This window comes from Tupaia chinensis, unplaced genomic scaffold (assembly GCF_000334495.1).
Source record: "Tupaia chinensis unplaced genomic scaffold, TupChi_1.0 Scaffold145147_1, whole genome shotgun sequence".
Classification (NCBI taxonomy): Eukaryota; Metazoa; Chordata; class Mammalia; order Scandentia; family Tupaiidae; genus Tupaia; species Tupaia belangeri.
The window spans coordinates 632,874-645,983 of NW_006205007.1; the positions used below are offsets into that span (position 1 = coordinate 632,874).

A 13,110-nucleotide genomic window follows, 5' to 3' on the forward strand; every position below is an offset into this window, starting at 1 on the left:
CCACTTTGTGTAATAATTTTATAATTAATTGACATGTTTGGAAGAACTCTTCAGTGAATGCAATAATAATTTACTCAAAGAGTATAAGTGTTATTCTCAAGTAAATCCCATTTTTCTTAATTACAAGCCTAAACTGAAAATCCAAATATAAGAACTGTTATAGCCTAAACAAGTACATCTAGTGGGACTATATTAACCATGTAGTTGCCAACCCATTGTCTAAAAGATCAGAATGCCTCCAATTTTATGCCTGCAGTCTCATCTGCATTATAGAAATAGAGCAGCAGCTTGTGTACATTGATCAGTACTATTGAATCTGATTATGAATCCAGACTTCCAGATAGTTATTTGCATAGTTGTTTACATTCATCATGTAGACTGCGGTAAAGTCGCTTCTACTCTCAACTATCACCTTCTTTTTCTTATTTCTACTCAAGAAAAAATACAAATAAAGAGAACGATGCATTAAATAGAGTCTCAAAATTCTCTTCCTCATTTAGTTTCCCTAAAATAAATACATAAATCTATTTGATTATTTAGTATGATACTTATAGAAACATACAGGAGATATCATAGTTAATTTAAAGGGTCCTGGTCAAAACAATGGTAGTGCCACTGCCACTGAAGACAAGATAAATGGAACTTAACTAGAATCTGTGATTTCTCTCAGATTGAGATATGTTAGCTTCTGTATTTATCTTTTAAAATGCATCTACAATTATGGCATCTATATATATGTTTGGCAATTTTTGATGACAAATAATTATATTATGAGGTAATCTAAAAACAGGGATCCATTCTGAATCCCGCATTGAGACCAGCCAAACAAATTAGAATAAAAACATGAAATAGCAAGCCAGCCGGTGACATGGTGGGTAAAGTGGCGCTCCTACATGGCCAACTTTGCAGTTTGAGTATTGTACCCAGTGGCTTTAAAAAACTTGCCAGGAGCATGTGTGTTCATGCCCAAACTCCTGAGCAGAGAGATGGAGAGAAGGGATTGATGCAGGGCCATCTCCCCTGCAGGGGATTGATCACTTGCTCTCTTCTGGTGAGCACACATATCCCATAACAAACTTTTAAAAAAAATTATGAAATACTTTTAGGGAAAATAATGATATTTAAATGTAATAACTTTTTTAAATTTTGATTTTTGTCTATTGCTTGGTTGAGCATATATCCTAAACCATTTTAGCTTCTCATTTTTGAAGTATACTAAATTTTTATAAATACACATTCTTGAAATTCATGCAATGTTGTTTAATCTGTCTGAGACCAATTTGATATTTGAAAACACCAAGAAGTCATTTTTGAGCCCAGTCTATGAATAAAGTCATCCTGAAACATACACATTTTGAAATACCTGGGGTGGAAAAAAAATCACACTTAAAAAAATTTATTCTTATACTTGAAGGTACTTTATGTTCTGGCAATTCTGTCCCCTTAGACATTAATTTGTTCAGTTTTGCTAGATGATAGGGAATGGTGAATCATAAAGAGAAGGCCTTTATAATGAAACACTCAAAAAAACCCACTATGAATAAATATTATATATGCAGATATGTCTTTATTATCATTTACTAAATACATATTGTTAATTTAGGATGAGATGTTATTTATTTATTTATTTATTTTTGGAGAGGTTTTTTCACTATAGGGCATGTGTGCTCGCCAGACAGACAGAGAGAGACAGAGAAACAGAAAGCGAGAAATCACCCCCAGGGCGCATGGCACAATCCCTTCTCCTCCATTCTCCTCTCGGGATCTTGGGCACGCACACACACACGCCCGGCATGAGTTTTAAGCCACCGGTCCGGGACGCGAACCACGGTCAACTACGTGGGAGACCAGCGACATAGCCATTACGCTAACTGCTGGTCCCAGGATGAGATGTTATTTATTTATTTATTGTTGGAGAGGTTTTTTCACTATAGGGCATGTGTGCTCGCCAGACAGACAGAGAGAGACAGAGAAACAGAAAGCGAGAAATCACCCCCAGGGCGCATGGCACAATCCCTTCTCCTCCATTCTCCTCTCGGGATCTTGGGCACGCACACACACACGCCCGGCATGAGTTTTAAGCCACCGGTCCGGGACGCGAACCACGGTCAACTACGTGGGAGACCAGCGACATAGCCATTACGCTAACTGCTGGTCCCAGGATGAGATGTTATATTAAACCATTTACAAACTTTAAGAGGCCACCAAATACCAGACATATCACAAAAGCCAAAATGTGATCATTTGGTCATTAATTGCCTGCTACCTTCCTACGATACAGTTTCCCATAGTTTCTGGCTGCATACTCTGATCAGCACTTCATATAACTACTTTGTAATATCATTTTGTAGAAAGAAATTAGAAAGGTAATTTATTATTTACCCTAGGAAGAGTGATCGAACATGTTTTTTCTTTTGGTTGTTGCTGTCATTTTTATGTAATTTTTTCCTTTGTTTATCAATAGGATACATACGTGTGCATGACAGAGAGAGAAGGCATCCATGCTACACACACACACACACACACACACACAGAGGCCTGGTCACACCATAATCCTTTTTCCTCCAATACTCCATCACATCAGGCTCTTGGGCATGCATATGTGCACCCACTAGCTCACACCCCAGTTGGACATGTGCTATCTGGCTTCCCCCACATAATTTTTAACTGCTTCACTAAAAGACCAGCCCTGTTTTACATTGTTTTAGTTTTATCAACAATTATTTAATTTTATTTATTACTATTATTTTTTTATTTGCTATAGGGCATTTGCACTCACCAGAGAGAGAGAGAGGGAAAGTGAGAAATTAAGCTGGCAGATCTGGGATTTGAACCACAATAGGCCATGTAGGAGTCCAGCACCTTAACCACCATGCCACCTGCTGGCCTTTTGTTTTGTTTTCATGTTTTATAGTCCAAAATGTTTCAGCCTCATGACTCCTTGTTAATATGTACATTTTTTTTAATTATTTTCAAACATGGGAAAACCGCTATCAGGTTTCTTTCATAAATGCACTATCAGATTTCAAGCATTTTACGTTTTCTTGTTAAATGACTAACTGAATACTCTTTGAACTGATGATTTCATTAATCAATTTGTCATTGATATCTTCATTGGTATGACATATTATAAGTTTAATGATAACTGCATTATTGTCAACAATCTATGTTAATTTTCCATTGACTCTGGAAAGGGAAGAATACTGGTCTCCAATGCCACCTGAACCAGGGAAAACTATCACGGACAAGAAGCCACTTTAAAAAAAGACACAGGACTTAATTCACTATAGCTAGGCATCTTACTTTTGCAAATTTTTACAAAAACCTATAATAACATGCACTTACTGCCCAAGTCTTTCTCAGAGTCTCGAAAGAAACTCATGCAGATAAAGGAGCCTAAACTTAAAATGTCCTTAGATTTCCAGTAAATATATTTCTTTCAGGAATAAGATGTTGAACAAAACAAGCATTCTCAATATTTTTCACCATGTTTTATATGCAAATACCATAAGCCAAATGAATAATTTAGGAAGAACTTCTGTATCATCTCCAACTTTTGATGAATAATATATTTATAAGACACCTAAAATTTAAGATGTTTTCTATACTACTCAGGCCAAGAAACCCAAAAATGCTTTCTAGTTATCCTCCCCCCTTCCAGAGAAAGTGTCAGGAGGTGGGGTGTCACTCATAGATTACCTGGCTTCTTGCCATTTTTCTCTAATGCCTTAGCTGCAAGTTGCTGATACAAGAGGAATAAGCAAGTAAAAGAAGGGAGCCCATGGTATGAACAGAGGCTTATGGGTAGCATGGGAAGAGGCCAACTCAACCAGTCATGCTCTTTATTTGGGAAGTATATAAGGTTCGAGGTAGAGAAGCAAGCAGCAAAGTCATACAGATATTAAGAAAATTACATTACATATCAAGGCAGAAGACAAAACCTTGAATACACAAGAGTATAAACAAAAGGGAGATTAAGAAATAGATACTCAGTAACTACAACAAAAGCACCAACAAGTGAGAGAAAAAAAAGAAAACTTGGAAATAGAAACAGAAGTAGAGACACAGAGGTAAGCCTCAGTGCCTTGAAAAAACACCAGGCACATGTCTGTGTGTGCCCTCAATCCTAACAGGGCCCTGTTCCATTGAGGTATGCTTCCATTGAGGTATGCTTTTCTCTCTCCCTGTCCTCTCTTACTCTGACAGACACACACGCCCCCTGGCAATTTTCAAAAATGGTGTCATTTATGTTAACCCTGACTACACCATATCAGAAAGGCCAGGGAGGTTTTTTTTCTTATGCTAACATGTCTGATAACATGAACTGATATTTAGAGAATTCTGCTAGAATTACAACCTGACCTAAAGGTTACTTTATTTATTTATTTATTTATTTATTTTTGGAGAGGTTTTTTCACTATAGGGCGCGTGCGCTCGCCAGACAGACAGAGAGAGACATAGAGACAGAAAGCGAGAAATCACCCCCCCCGGGGGATGGTCACGCTGCAATCCCTTCTCCTCCATTCTCCTCTTGGGATCTTGGGCACACACCCACATGCGCCCGGTGTGAGTTCTAAGCCACCGGGTCGGAGACGCGAATAGCAGTTGACTACGTGGGAGTCCAGCGACATAGCCATTACACTAACTGCTGGTTCCCCTAAAGGTTACTTTTGTAAGGACATCTGCCTAAAGATTGCCTGTCCAATCTTCGGGTATTGCCCACCTTGAAACTGATATTGGCAACCAAGGAAAATCGCTCCAAAACAATTAGTATAACATCCTCTCCTCCATCTTCTTTTGTTTGTGTTTTTCACCTTTAAAACTTGCCTATGGATTATAAGAACTTAGTGAGCATATTTGGGGCTACCTGAATTTTGTTCATTTGAAATACATGCTGGCTGTAGTCCTCATGTTTTGGCTTAGAATAAACCTCTTTCAATATACAAATTTGAAATAGACAAATATCTAAAAATAGACAAATATGGTTAAAGAGTTCATTAGATGGATATTTTCTGTACTGATAATAGTGCAACTTTTTGTAAGTTTAAAATTATTTTCAATTTTTTTAAATTAAAATAATAACCAAAGAAGAAGCCAGAAGTCCTCACCCCTTCCTGGTAGTGTTAGAGCACCACAAATCCAGCAGTGTCTGGCAAGCCACTGCAGAAGAAATCCAACCCCAGGCCAACTAAGAGCTAAGAGAGGACAACAATGTAGTAACCAGTAACAAATTCAGCTTCTAAATTGACCCCTCCAGATTTCTGAGGAAATATTTTCCAAGTTAAATTTGTATAATAGTGTCAAAACCAGTGTCTTCAAGTCTCCCAGAAAACAATGGAGTTGGGATAAAACCTTCAAGGTCAGAGCTCTGATGACTGCCAATGATCACAGGACCTGGCTGTCTAGCCTGCCCTTCTACCACCCAGATGTGCAGCTGTCTCCAAAACCTGGAGAAGAGTCTACCTCTAGCCTTCCATACAATATGGAAGAGCTATTCAAGCCTCATGCAGCAGGAGACAGTTATGCTAGTTAGTAGCTGTTGAAATTCAAAGCATGGTATTTAGACTCATTGAGTCTCAGTTGTCCCATCTCTAAAATAACGCTGATATTAGTGCTAGGCCTTTCATAAGATTATTACGGTGATTACATGAGATATTACATGAAATCCCAAGGTAAGCATAATTAAATAATGTTAGCTCTTATTGATGAATTTTAAGAGTGTGCGTACAATTAAGTGTGCAGTGAGCCATTGCAAAAATATCTGTTTAGCACCAGGGACTGTAGTACTTTGTTAAGAAAACATTGGGTTCCTTTGCAATGGATGCAACATTCTTTACTCCTTCATTCATGTAACTTAAATTTATTGAGAACTTATTACATGATAGCATGCAAAGACAATTAAAAGCATATCTGTTTCTCAAGAAGCAAATGGTCTGGTAAGGAGATAGACACATATATAACTAATTACAATACATGAAATTACAATAAGAGTATTATAAATGAAATTTTAAATAATCTTAAAGAAAGAGAAATTGACTCCTTTTAAGAGCTTTAGGAAAGCTTCTAACAGAAAGCAACATGGATGTAGAATTTTGAAGAATACAACAGGAGACAAAGAAGTAAGAGCATTCTTAAAATAAGGAACAAGAGCAAAATTTGATCACTACGTAAACATTCTTAGCAGAACTTTCTCTCCCAGTGGGTTGACACTAAATAATTCAGAAGACAGGCAGAATATTTTCCAGCCTCAATTGCCTCAGTGGAATCACATTTTTCTTCTTTTCCTGAAAGCAGTTTCCATCTCTGCAAATGTAAAATTTTGAATAAATGTTAACCCAGAGTCCCAATTTTAATGCTACAGTAGTAAGAAGTCCTAAAAACTTAACAACAAAAAAAAACTTAGTAACTTCACTTTTGCCATGTAAGATGGGAACATATAATTTCTTTACTAAACAATTTATTTTTAAATAAACTTGAACCGAGTCCTTAAAAATCTAATATAGCAGCTGCTGTGAGAAATGACAAATATTGTACTTTAATTTTTGGATATACTGTTCTATATAATGTAATTTCAGTCTCCAAAGACTCATGTGAGTCCAGAAAGTACATTGCTCACACTATGATATACACACTACTCACTACTTAAAATAATTGGATTTTATTTTTAAAATATAACTTTGGAGTAAACCTCATGTCCCTAAAGATGTTTTCTATTTTGTACCAATCAATTCATGAAATATCTCATTTCTCTTAAAATGCATTTTATAGTGAAAGAGTATCACGCTGAATCCAAAGTTTCCCTAATATGATTCACATTTTTCTTGCCAGCATTATGACATGAATATAGATTGTTAGGCTGCCTGTATAAGAAACGGTGCATGATACCTGTTACCGGTTTCTACTTGTGTATAACAAACTACCCCAAACAACAATTTATTATTTTCTCTTACAGTTCTGTGGGCAGATGGGCTCGGCTGGCCAGTTTTGTTTGACATGCTTCATAAAGTTGTAGGCACATATGACTCTGGCTAGAGTCACCTGAAGCCTTCTTGACTCATTTATCTGCTGCCCGGACTGGGATGGCAGAAATCGCTGAGGGCTGTTCAGACATATGTTTCCTCTCCCTATCCTTCTCTCTGTACCTTCTTCCTTATCATCTCTCTCTGCACTCGCTTTCCCTCTCCCCATATGGCTTCTTCATGTGGCTCACTTAAGCTTCTTTTAGTCCTCAAAGTCTCTTAACAGTTACATTTCTCACATGATAGTTGACTCTCCCCATCCCCCGCCAAAATTCAAGTTTCCTGAAAGGAAGATACAATGTTTTTGATAAGCTAGTTTCCGAAGTCTCAGAATGTCACTTTATTGGATTCTGCTGGCCAACTTGGTCACTAAAATCAAGAGAAGAGACATTAGACTCCCCCATGCTATGGGAAGAGTTACAGAGAAATTGTGGTCATCTTTAATTTGATACAAAATGAAATATTGCCAGATACAATATTTAAAAATTAAATATTGAGGGACCAGCAATTAGTGTAATGGCTATGTCACTATGTAGCCAACGGTGGTTCGAGTCCCGGACCCAGTGGCTTAAACTCAGGCCAGGTGTATGTGCACGCATGCCCAAGATCCCTAGAGGAGAATGGAGGAGAAGGGGTTGCTGCATGGCCATCCCCCCTGGTGGGTGATTTCTCGCTTTCTATCTCTCTGTCTCTGTCTGTCTGGCGAGCACATGCACACCTTATAGCAAAAACCTCTCCAAAAAAATACATAAATAAATATTGCTAGATATCTTTAAACTCCTTCCCTCCACTGTGAATTTAAAATGAGCATAAAACCCTTAAACTCAATTTATGTTGATTATTTGGCTAATTATTGTTTTCTAATTACTAAGAAAAGAATATAGAAACTAATATAAAATTTTCTTTTGTGCTCATTTTGGCTTGTTGATAACAACATTCTTTAGAGACTATTTTTAAATAATTATCAAGAATGCTCTCTCTGGCTGATATCTAGCCATTAATACAAAGGTCAGTATCATACCAGGAATAAGTGCTCTCAGGCATTTTTTAAAAAGAATTATTTATTTAATTTTATTTTTTATTATTAGTAGTAATGGTATTTTTAATTCACCAGAGAGAGAGAGAAAGACCACTTTTCTAAGCTTATTTTTCACTGGTTTTCTCCCATTACTCTCTAGTCAAAGACCAACAAGAGTACACCTATAAATGAATACACTGAATTTACTACTCACTACAGTAAGAGACATCACACGCCAGAGAAACTGTGGTACCCCACTGTTTTCAGTAAAATATTAGAAAGGATTTGGGCTGAAGTTATCATATTAGAACAGACAAGGTGATGTGTGGACAATGCTCATGTTCTATGTTCAGATCTATCATTTTCAGAATAACCTTGTCTGATGTTGATGGTCTGTGAAATTGTGTACATTCAACAGGAAAACACCAATTTCTAGTTCAGGCTAGCTCCAGATGTCAGAGGCTGTTTGTTCTTCCACATTCCAGACATGTCACACTCTTAGCAGATGTGCATTTTCTCTGTCCTCTGTCCCTAGGGAATTGACTTCAGAAAATCTTCCCTATACCCTTAAGCACTTTAGCTCAAATTTCTGACGTATGTGCTGTGTATTGTTCGATGACTTGTGTTTGTGCTTGTTTTCTTGGACGAGATCATAGCATACATCTCAGCGCTGGCAATACAACAAATCATACATAAGTCACAGCGTACATTCACAGAGGATTACATGGGATCGGTTTATTTTCCTATTCCGTAAATTAGAGAACACTGCGTGGAACAACTTCACTTAACGCAATAAAATCGATACTAAAAACACGCCCCAAGAATCCTAGACCTGACCTCAAGAAAAGAAGGAAATAGTGCTGGTAAGAAAAACTAAGCGGGCACTGGTCCTCCCAGAGCGCCACAGGCGCGAGACTACATTTCCCACAATACACCGGAGCTGCCCAGGCAGCGCCACGTCCTGAACTACAATTCCCACAATCCTCGGAGACCGCACCCTTGCCGCATTTCCCGAAAGCCCTGCTCCATTTCCCGTCTTCCCTTTCGGTCCTTGCAGCTAAAGAACAAGGTCGTGAGAAAGGAAGGGCTTGGGGCGGTGCGGCCATTTCTCCCGTCTTCGGACTCTGAGCTCTCGCAGGGCTTCCAGCAGCACCATGCTGGGACAGAGCATCCGGAGGTTCACGACCTCCGTGGTCCGCAGGAGCCACTATGAGGAGGGCCCGGGGAAGGTCAGTGTGTAAGGGGCTCGGTTCTGTTGGGGGGAGGCCGCGCTCGGCTGCGACTTCCTGAGGCCAAGGCCCCCTGCGTGCCCTGGAGAGGTGGATGGCCAGCAGGGAACTGGGGCTGAGATGGATACTTGCATTCCCATTGCCCGGAGCCCCAGCATAACCGCCAAGAAGAACGGGCAGTAGGTCCGGAAGCCCGAACTCCCTTCTGTCAGCCCACCCCGGACACCGGATCCCCGACCCCCGCGGGAAGACCTGGGTGGCGTCGGAGGCCGCGGCTGCAGGTGGTGGTGGTGGTAACGCTGAGCTGGAGGTCATCGGGCCCGGAGTGAAGGGCACTGGAAGTTAACGAGAAACTAAGGGCTTCTGGTGTGCATTAAACTGTTTCTGAAAATTAACTAAATTAAAAGTACTAATTCTCAGTACTTAAGGCTGGGTTTAATCTCACATGTAAATTACTAAAGTAGGGTGGGTAGCCAAAACGGCGCGGTATTACACGAGGCCTACTAAAGGACAGAGATAGGAGTAGAGGGTTAGAAAAAAGACTCACTGTTTGCACCTGCGTCTTTAAGAGCCCTGTGTACTGTTGGTGAAACCACATATTTTCTTCCTGTCTAGTGTTACACGTGTGAGGAAAGTCCTAAGATTAAAAAGAGGTTAATGTTTAAAAAGATGTAATCATGTATGGCATATATTAAAAAAATCTGTAGCATTCGTTGTGTGCTTTTTTTGATCTATAAAGTCAAATGATTTGAAGTTTATTTTTGTTGCCTTTTTTTCCCTAACAGAATCTGCCATTTTCAGTGGAAAACAAGTGGCGGTTACTCGCTATGATGACTTTATACTTTGGATCTGGGTTTGCTGCACCTTTCTTTATCGTAAGACACCAACTACTTAAGAAATAAGGATGTTTGAATTCATCCATTTAATAGGTAATAAATGGATTTATAATCTTCCTAATGCAATGCTTTGCTTTTTATTTGTATCCACTCACCTCCCCAAATACATCCATGTGTTGGGCCAGTTCCTGAAGTTACGTGTGCAGTTGGCATTAGTTGAGACCTATTCATAAATATGTTAACAAATACTTCAGTAATCATCAATAATGATCAGTATTGAGAGCTACTGCTTGTCAGGCCGACTTTGCATTAATTATCTCATGAGGTTCCCTAGCAAGCCTGCGAGGTAGGTGATATTCCCACCTGAGACACAGCGATGTTAAGTTGTCCAAGACCCGGCTGCTAGGGAAGGACCCAGACTCTGACCCAGGCTATCTTATTATGGAGCTTATGCTTTTAGCCAGGTAATGTTCTAGTAAACTGATTAATGTTTTTCTAGTTTGAATAGTTTAACAAGGCAAATGTTTTAGAATCTGTCTTTTAAAGCACTATGACCCCCTTTTCTTTTTTATAAAGTAGTCATAGTGCTCTCTTCTATTTTTAAAATCTAGGCTTGCCTAAGTTGTGAAAACCTGCAGTAATAAAAGTTCTTCCTGTACTCCCTGAATTTATGTCAGTCTTAGATGTTTATGCTATTATAAATATATGCCTGGCCAGCTCCAGTGACTTGTGAAAACTCAAAATTCTGAAGATACTTTCTAATTTAGGCGTTAGATCTCAAGAGAGTGATTTTATACTACAGTGGGACATTTGAAAATATATAGAGATTTTCATTTGTCTCAATGAACACTACTGGTATTCTGCCCCAAGTTGAGACAAAGCAATATTGTAACACACTCCGAGGGATGACTAGAATAAATTCCAAAATATACCTTAAAAAGGAAATACTTGTTATAATTTAAAAGGGGAATGATTAATCCAAGCTATTCAGATTTTGGTGCATATGATGAAGCAAATCAGTATGAGTAAAGTCATGATACTGTAAACGCTTTCTGATGTACCAGTCAAGCTGATAGACAGTATTTTGGTGGAAGGACAGTTATAACATGAATGACTTTTGCAATGCAGTTCATTTTTTTTTTTATTTTGCAGATATGAAGAACATTTTAAGAGGCGCAGTCACAATCTCTGGAAAATGGATCAAACTCTTAAAATCATAGCATACTGAATATGTTTGTAAATAAACTTAAGACCTGAATGCATAATGCCTCTTTTCTGAAATAAGGGTATGATTAATTGAACATGTCCTTACTTTGTTTTTGAGGTAATATTACCAAATTAGTTTCTTCATGAGGAATTGTGTGTGATTTATCTTGTTTTTATGGTCATGAAGTCCAAGAACTTATTTTTGACTCCTGTGTCAGGACCTTGTTGGGTGTATAAAAGAGAAATGCAAATTTGACTTGAGTTCCCTAATTTTTTGGAGGGGAGCAAGGTGTGTGGTGCTTTTGTTTGTTTATTTTGGCTATAGGGCACATGCACTCGCCAGAGAGACAGTGAGAAACCACCCCAGGGGGGATGGCCACACTGCAATCCCTTCTCCATTCTCTCGGGATCTTGGGCACGCATGCACAGGCACCTGGCATGAATTTAAACTACCGGGGCCAGGACTTGAACCATGGTCACCACATGGCGGTATAACCATTACACCAACTGCTGGTCCCAAGGGTTCTGTAATTTTTAATTTAACCGGAGAAAAAAATACTACTGGTCTTACCCTGTGAAGGAATAAATTGTTTTTTCTCTGTAGGTGATAGATCGTGAGAAAAAACAATATTATGTACACATCAAATTTTTCTGGTTGATTACTTAGGAACTTCATTATTTTCCCTCTAGGTGTATAACCTGAAATTTTTGCCTTGATAAATATACTAGTCATCAGTATTAGTCTTGTTCAGGTTGAATAAAAGTAAAATATTTGAAATGTAATGTAGGATGTATTCCTCATTCATTCTGTAGGTTCGACTATTAAATGTCCTGCTAAAAATGGGGTAAAAGATCACTTTAATCGATAATTGTTTCTGTGAATCAAATGTATTAGTATAACAAGAAATGCTTAGAGTGTAATGACTTAGATTCTAGGTCTTTGTGTTAGGCAAGGGACAGTCATTAACTATTGAATATTTTAATCCTAATTTGGTTACTTTCGGAATACCACTAATGTTAAAATAGTATTTGGCCTTCAGACTTTTTGGTAAGAAGGTACTGTGACAGTTTCTGTTTTAAATCAGGATTAAAACATTTATTGGGCATAAGTATATTACATATACACCACAGATACAGTTAGGTGTTACATTCAGTATTTATAAAATCTATATATTAAAATTGATAAGCAATTTTGGGGCCAGCAGTTAGCATAATGGCTATGTCACTGGATTCCCATGTAGTTGACCACGATTCGTGTCCCAGACCTGGTGGCTTAAAGTTCACACCGGGCATGTGTGTGTGCGTGCCCAAGATCCCAAGTGGAGAATGGAGGAGAAGGGATTGTGGCATGGCCATCCTTCTTGGGGGATGATTTCTCGCTTTCTGTCTCGGTCTGTCTCTGTCTGACGAGCGCACGTGCCCTATAGCAAAAACCTCTCCAAAAAAAAAATATTGATAAGCAATTTTAATACAATATATATTAAATAGTCTTTAACATAATACAGAGAAACATTTTGTTCTCCTGAAGTTAAATACTTTGTAGATTCATCAGTGATGTAAAACATTTGGTTTTCATCAAATGCAAGGATAATATTTCAAAAAACCAACATTTAAACAGGATATTCTTGGGGACCAGCAGTTAGTGTAATGACTATGTCGCTGGACTCCCACATAGTCGACCGTGGTTCACGTCTTGGACCCGGTGGCTTAAAACGCACGCCGGGTGCGTGCATGCGTGCCCAAGATCCCAAGCGGAGAATGGAGGAGAAGGGATTGCAGCATGACCATCCCCCCTGGGGGGT

The 13,110-nt window shown here is 38.6% G+C and overlaps 1 protein-coding gene and 1 non-coding gene across 2 annotated transcripts; both read left to right on the plus strand.

Moving 5' to 3' along the window:
• The first annotated feature begins 9,067 nt into the window (after positions 1-9,067).
• Positions 9,068-11,364, plus strand: COX7C (cytochrome c oxidase subunit 7C). Its single transcript, XM_006167803.3, has 3 exons — positions 9,068-9,266; positions 10,052-10,195; positions 11,255-11,364. The coding sequence occupies exons 1-2, from the start codon at positions 9,192-9,194 to the stop codon at positions 10,166-10,168; spliced, it is 192 nt and encodes a 63-aa protein (XP_006167865.1). The 5' UTR covers positions 9,068-9,191; the 3' UTR covers positions 10,169-10,195; positions 11,255-11,364.
• On the plus strand, positions 11,100-11,162 carry LOC114005991 (small nucleolar RNA Z39). The gene has a single exon (XR_003547769.1). It is a non-coding gene; the product is annotated as a small nucleolar RNA Z39 (small nucleolar RNA).
• Positions 11,365-13,110: the final 1,746 nt, after the last annotated feature.

Excerpts from the sequence above, each read along its gene's own strand:
- COX7C (XM_006167803.3), top strand. The coding sequence starts at position 9,192 with ATGCTGGGACAGAGCATCCGGAGGTTCACGACCTCCGTGGTCCGCAGG. Across the intron at positions 9,267-10,051 it reads ATGAGGAGGGCCCGGGGAAG|AATCTGCCATTTTCAGTGGA; the intron begins GTCAGTGTGTAA and ends TTTCCCTAACAG.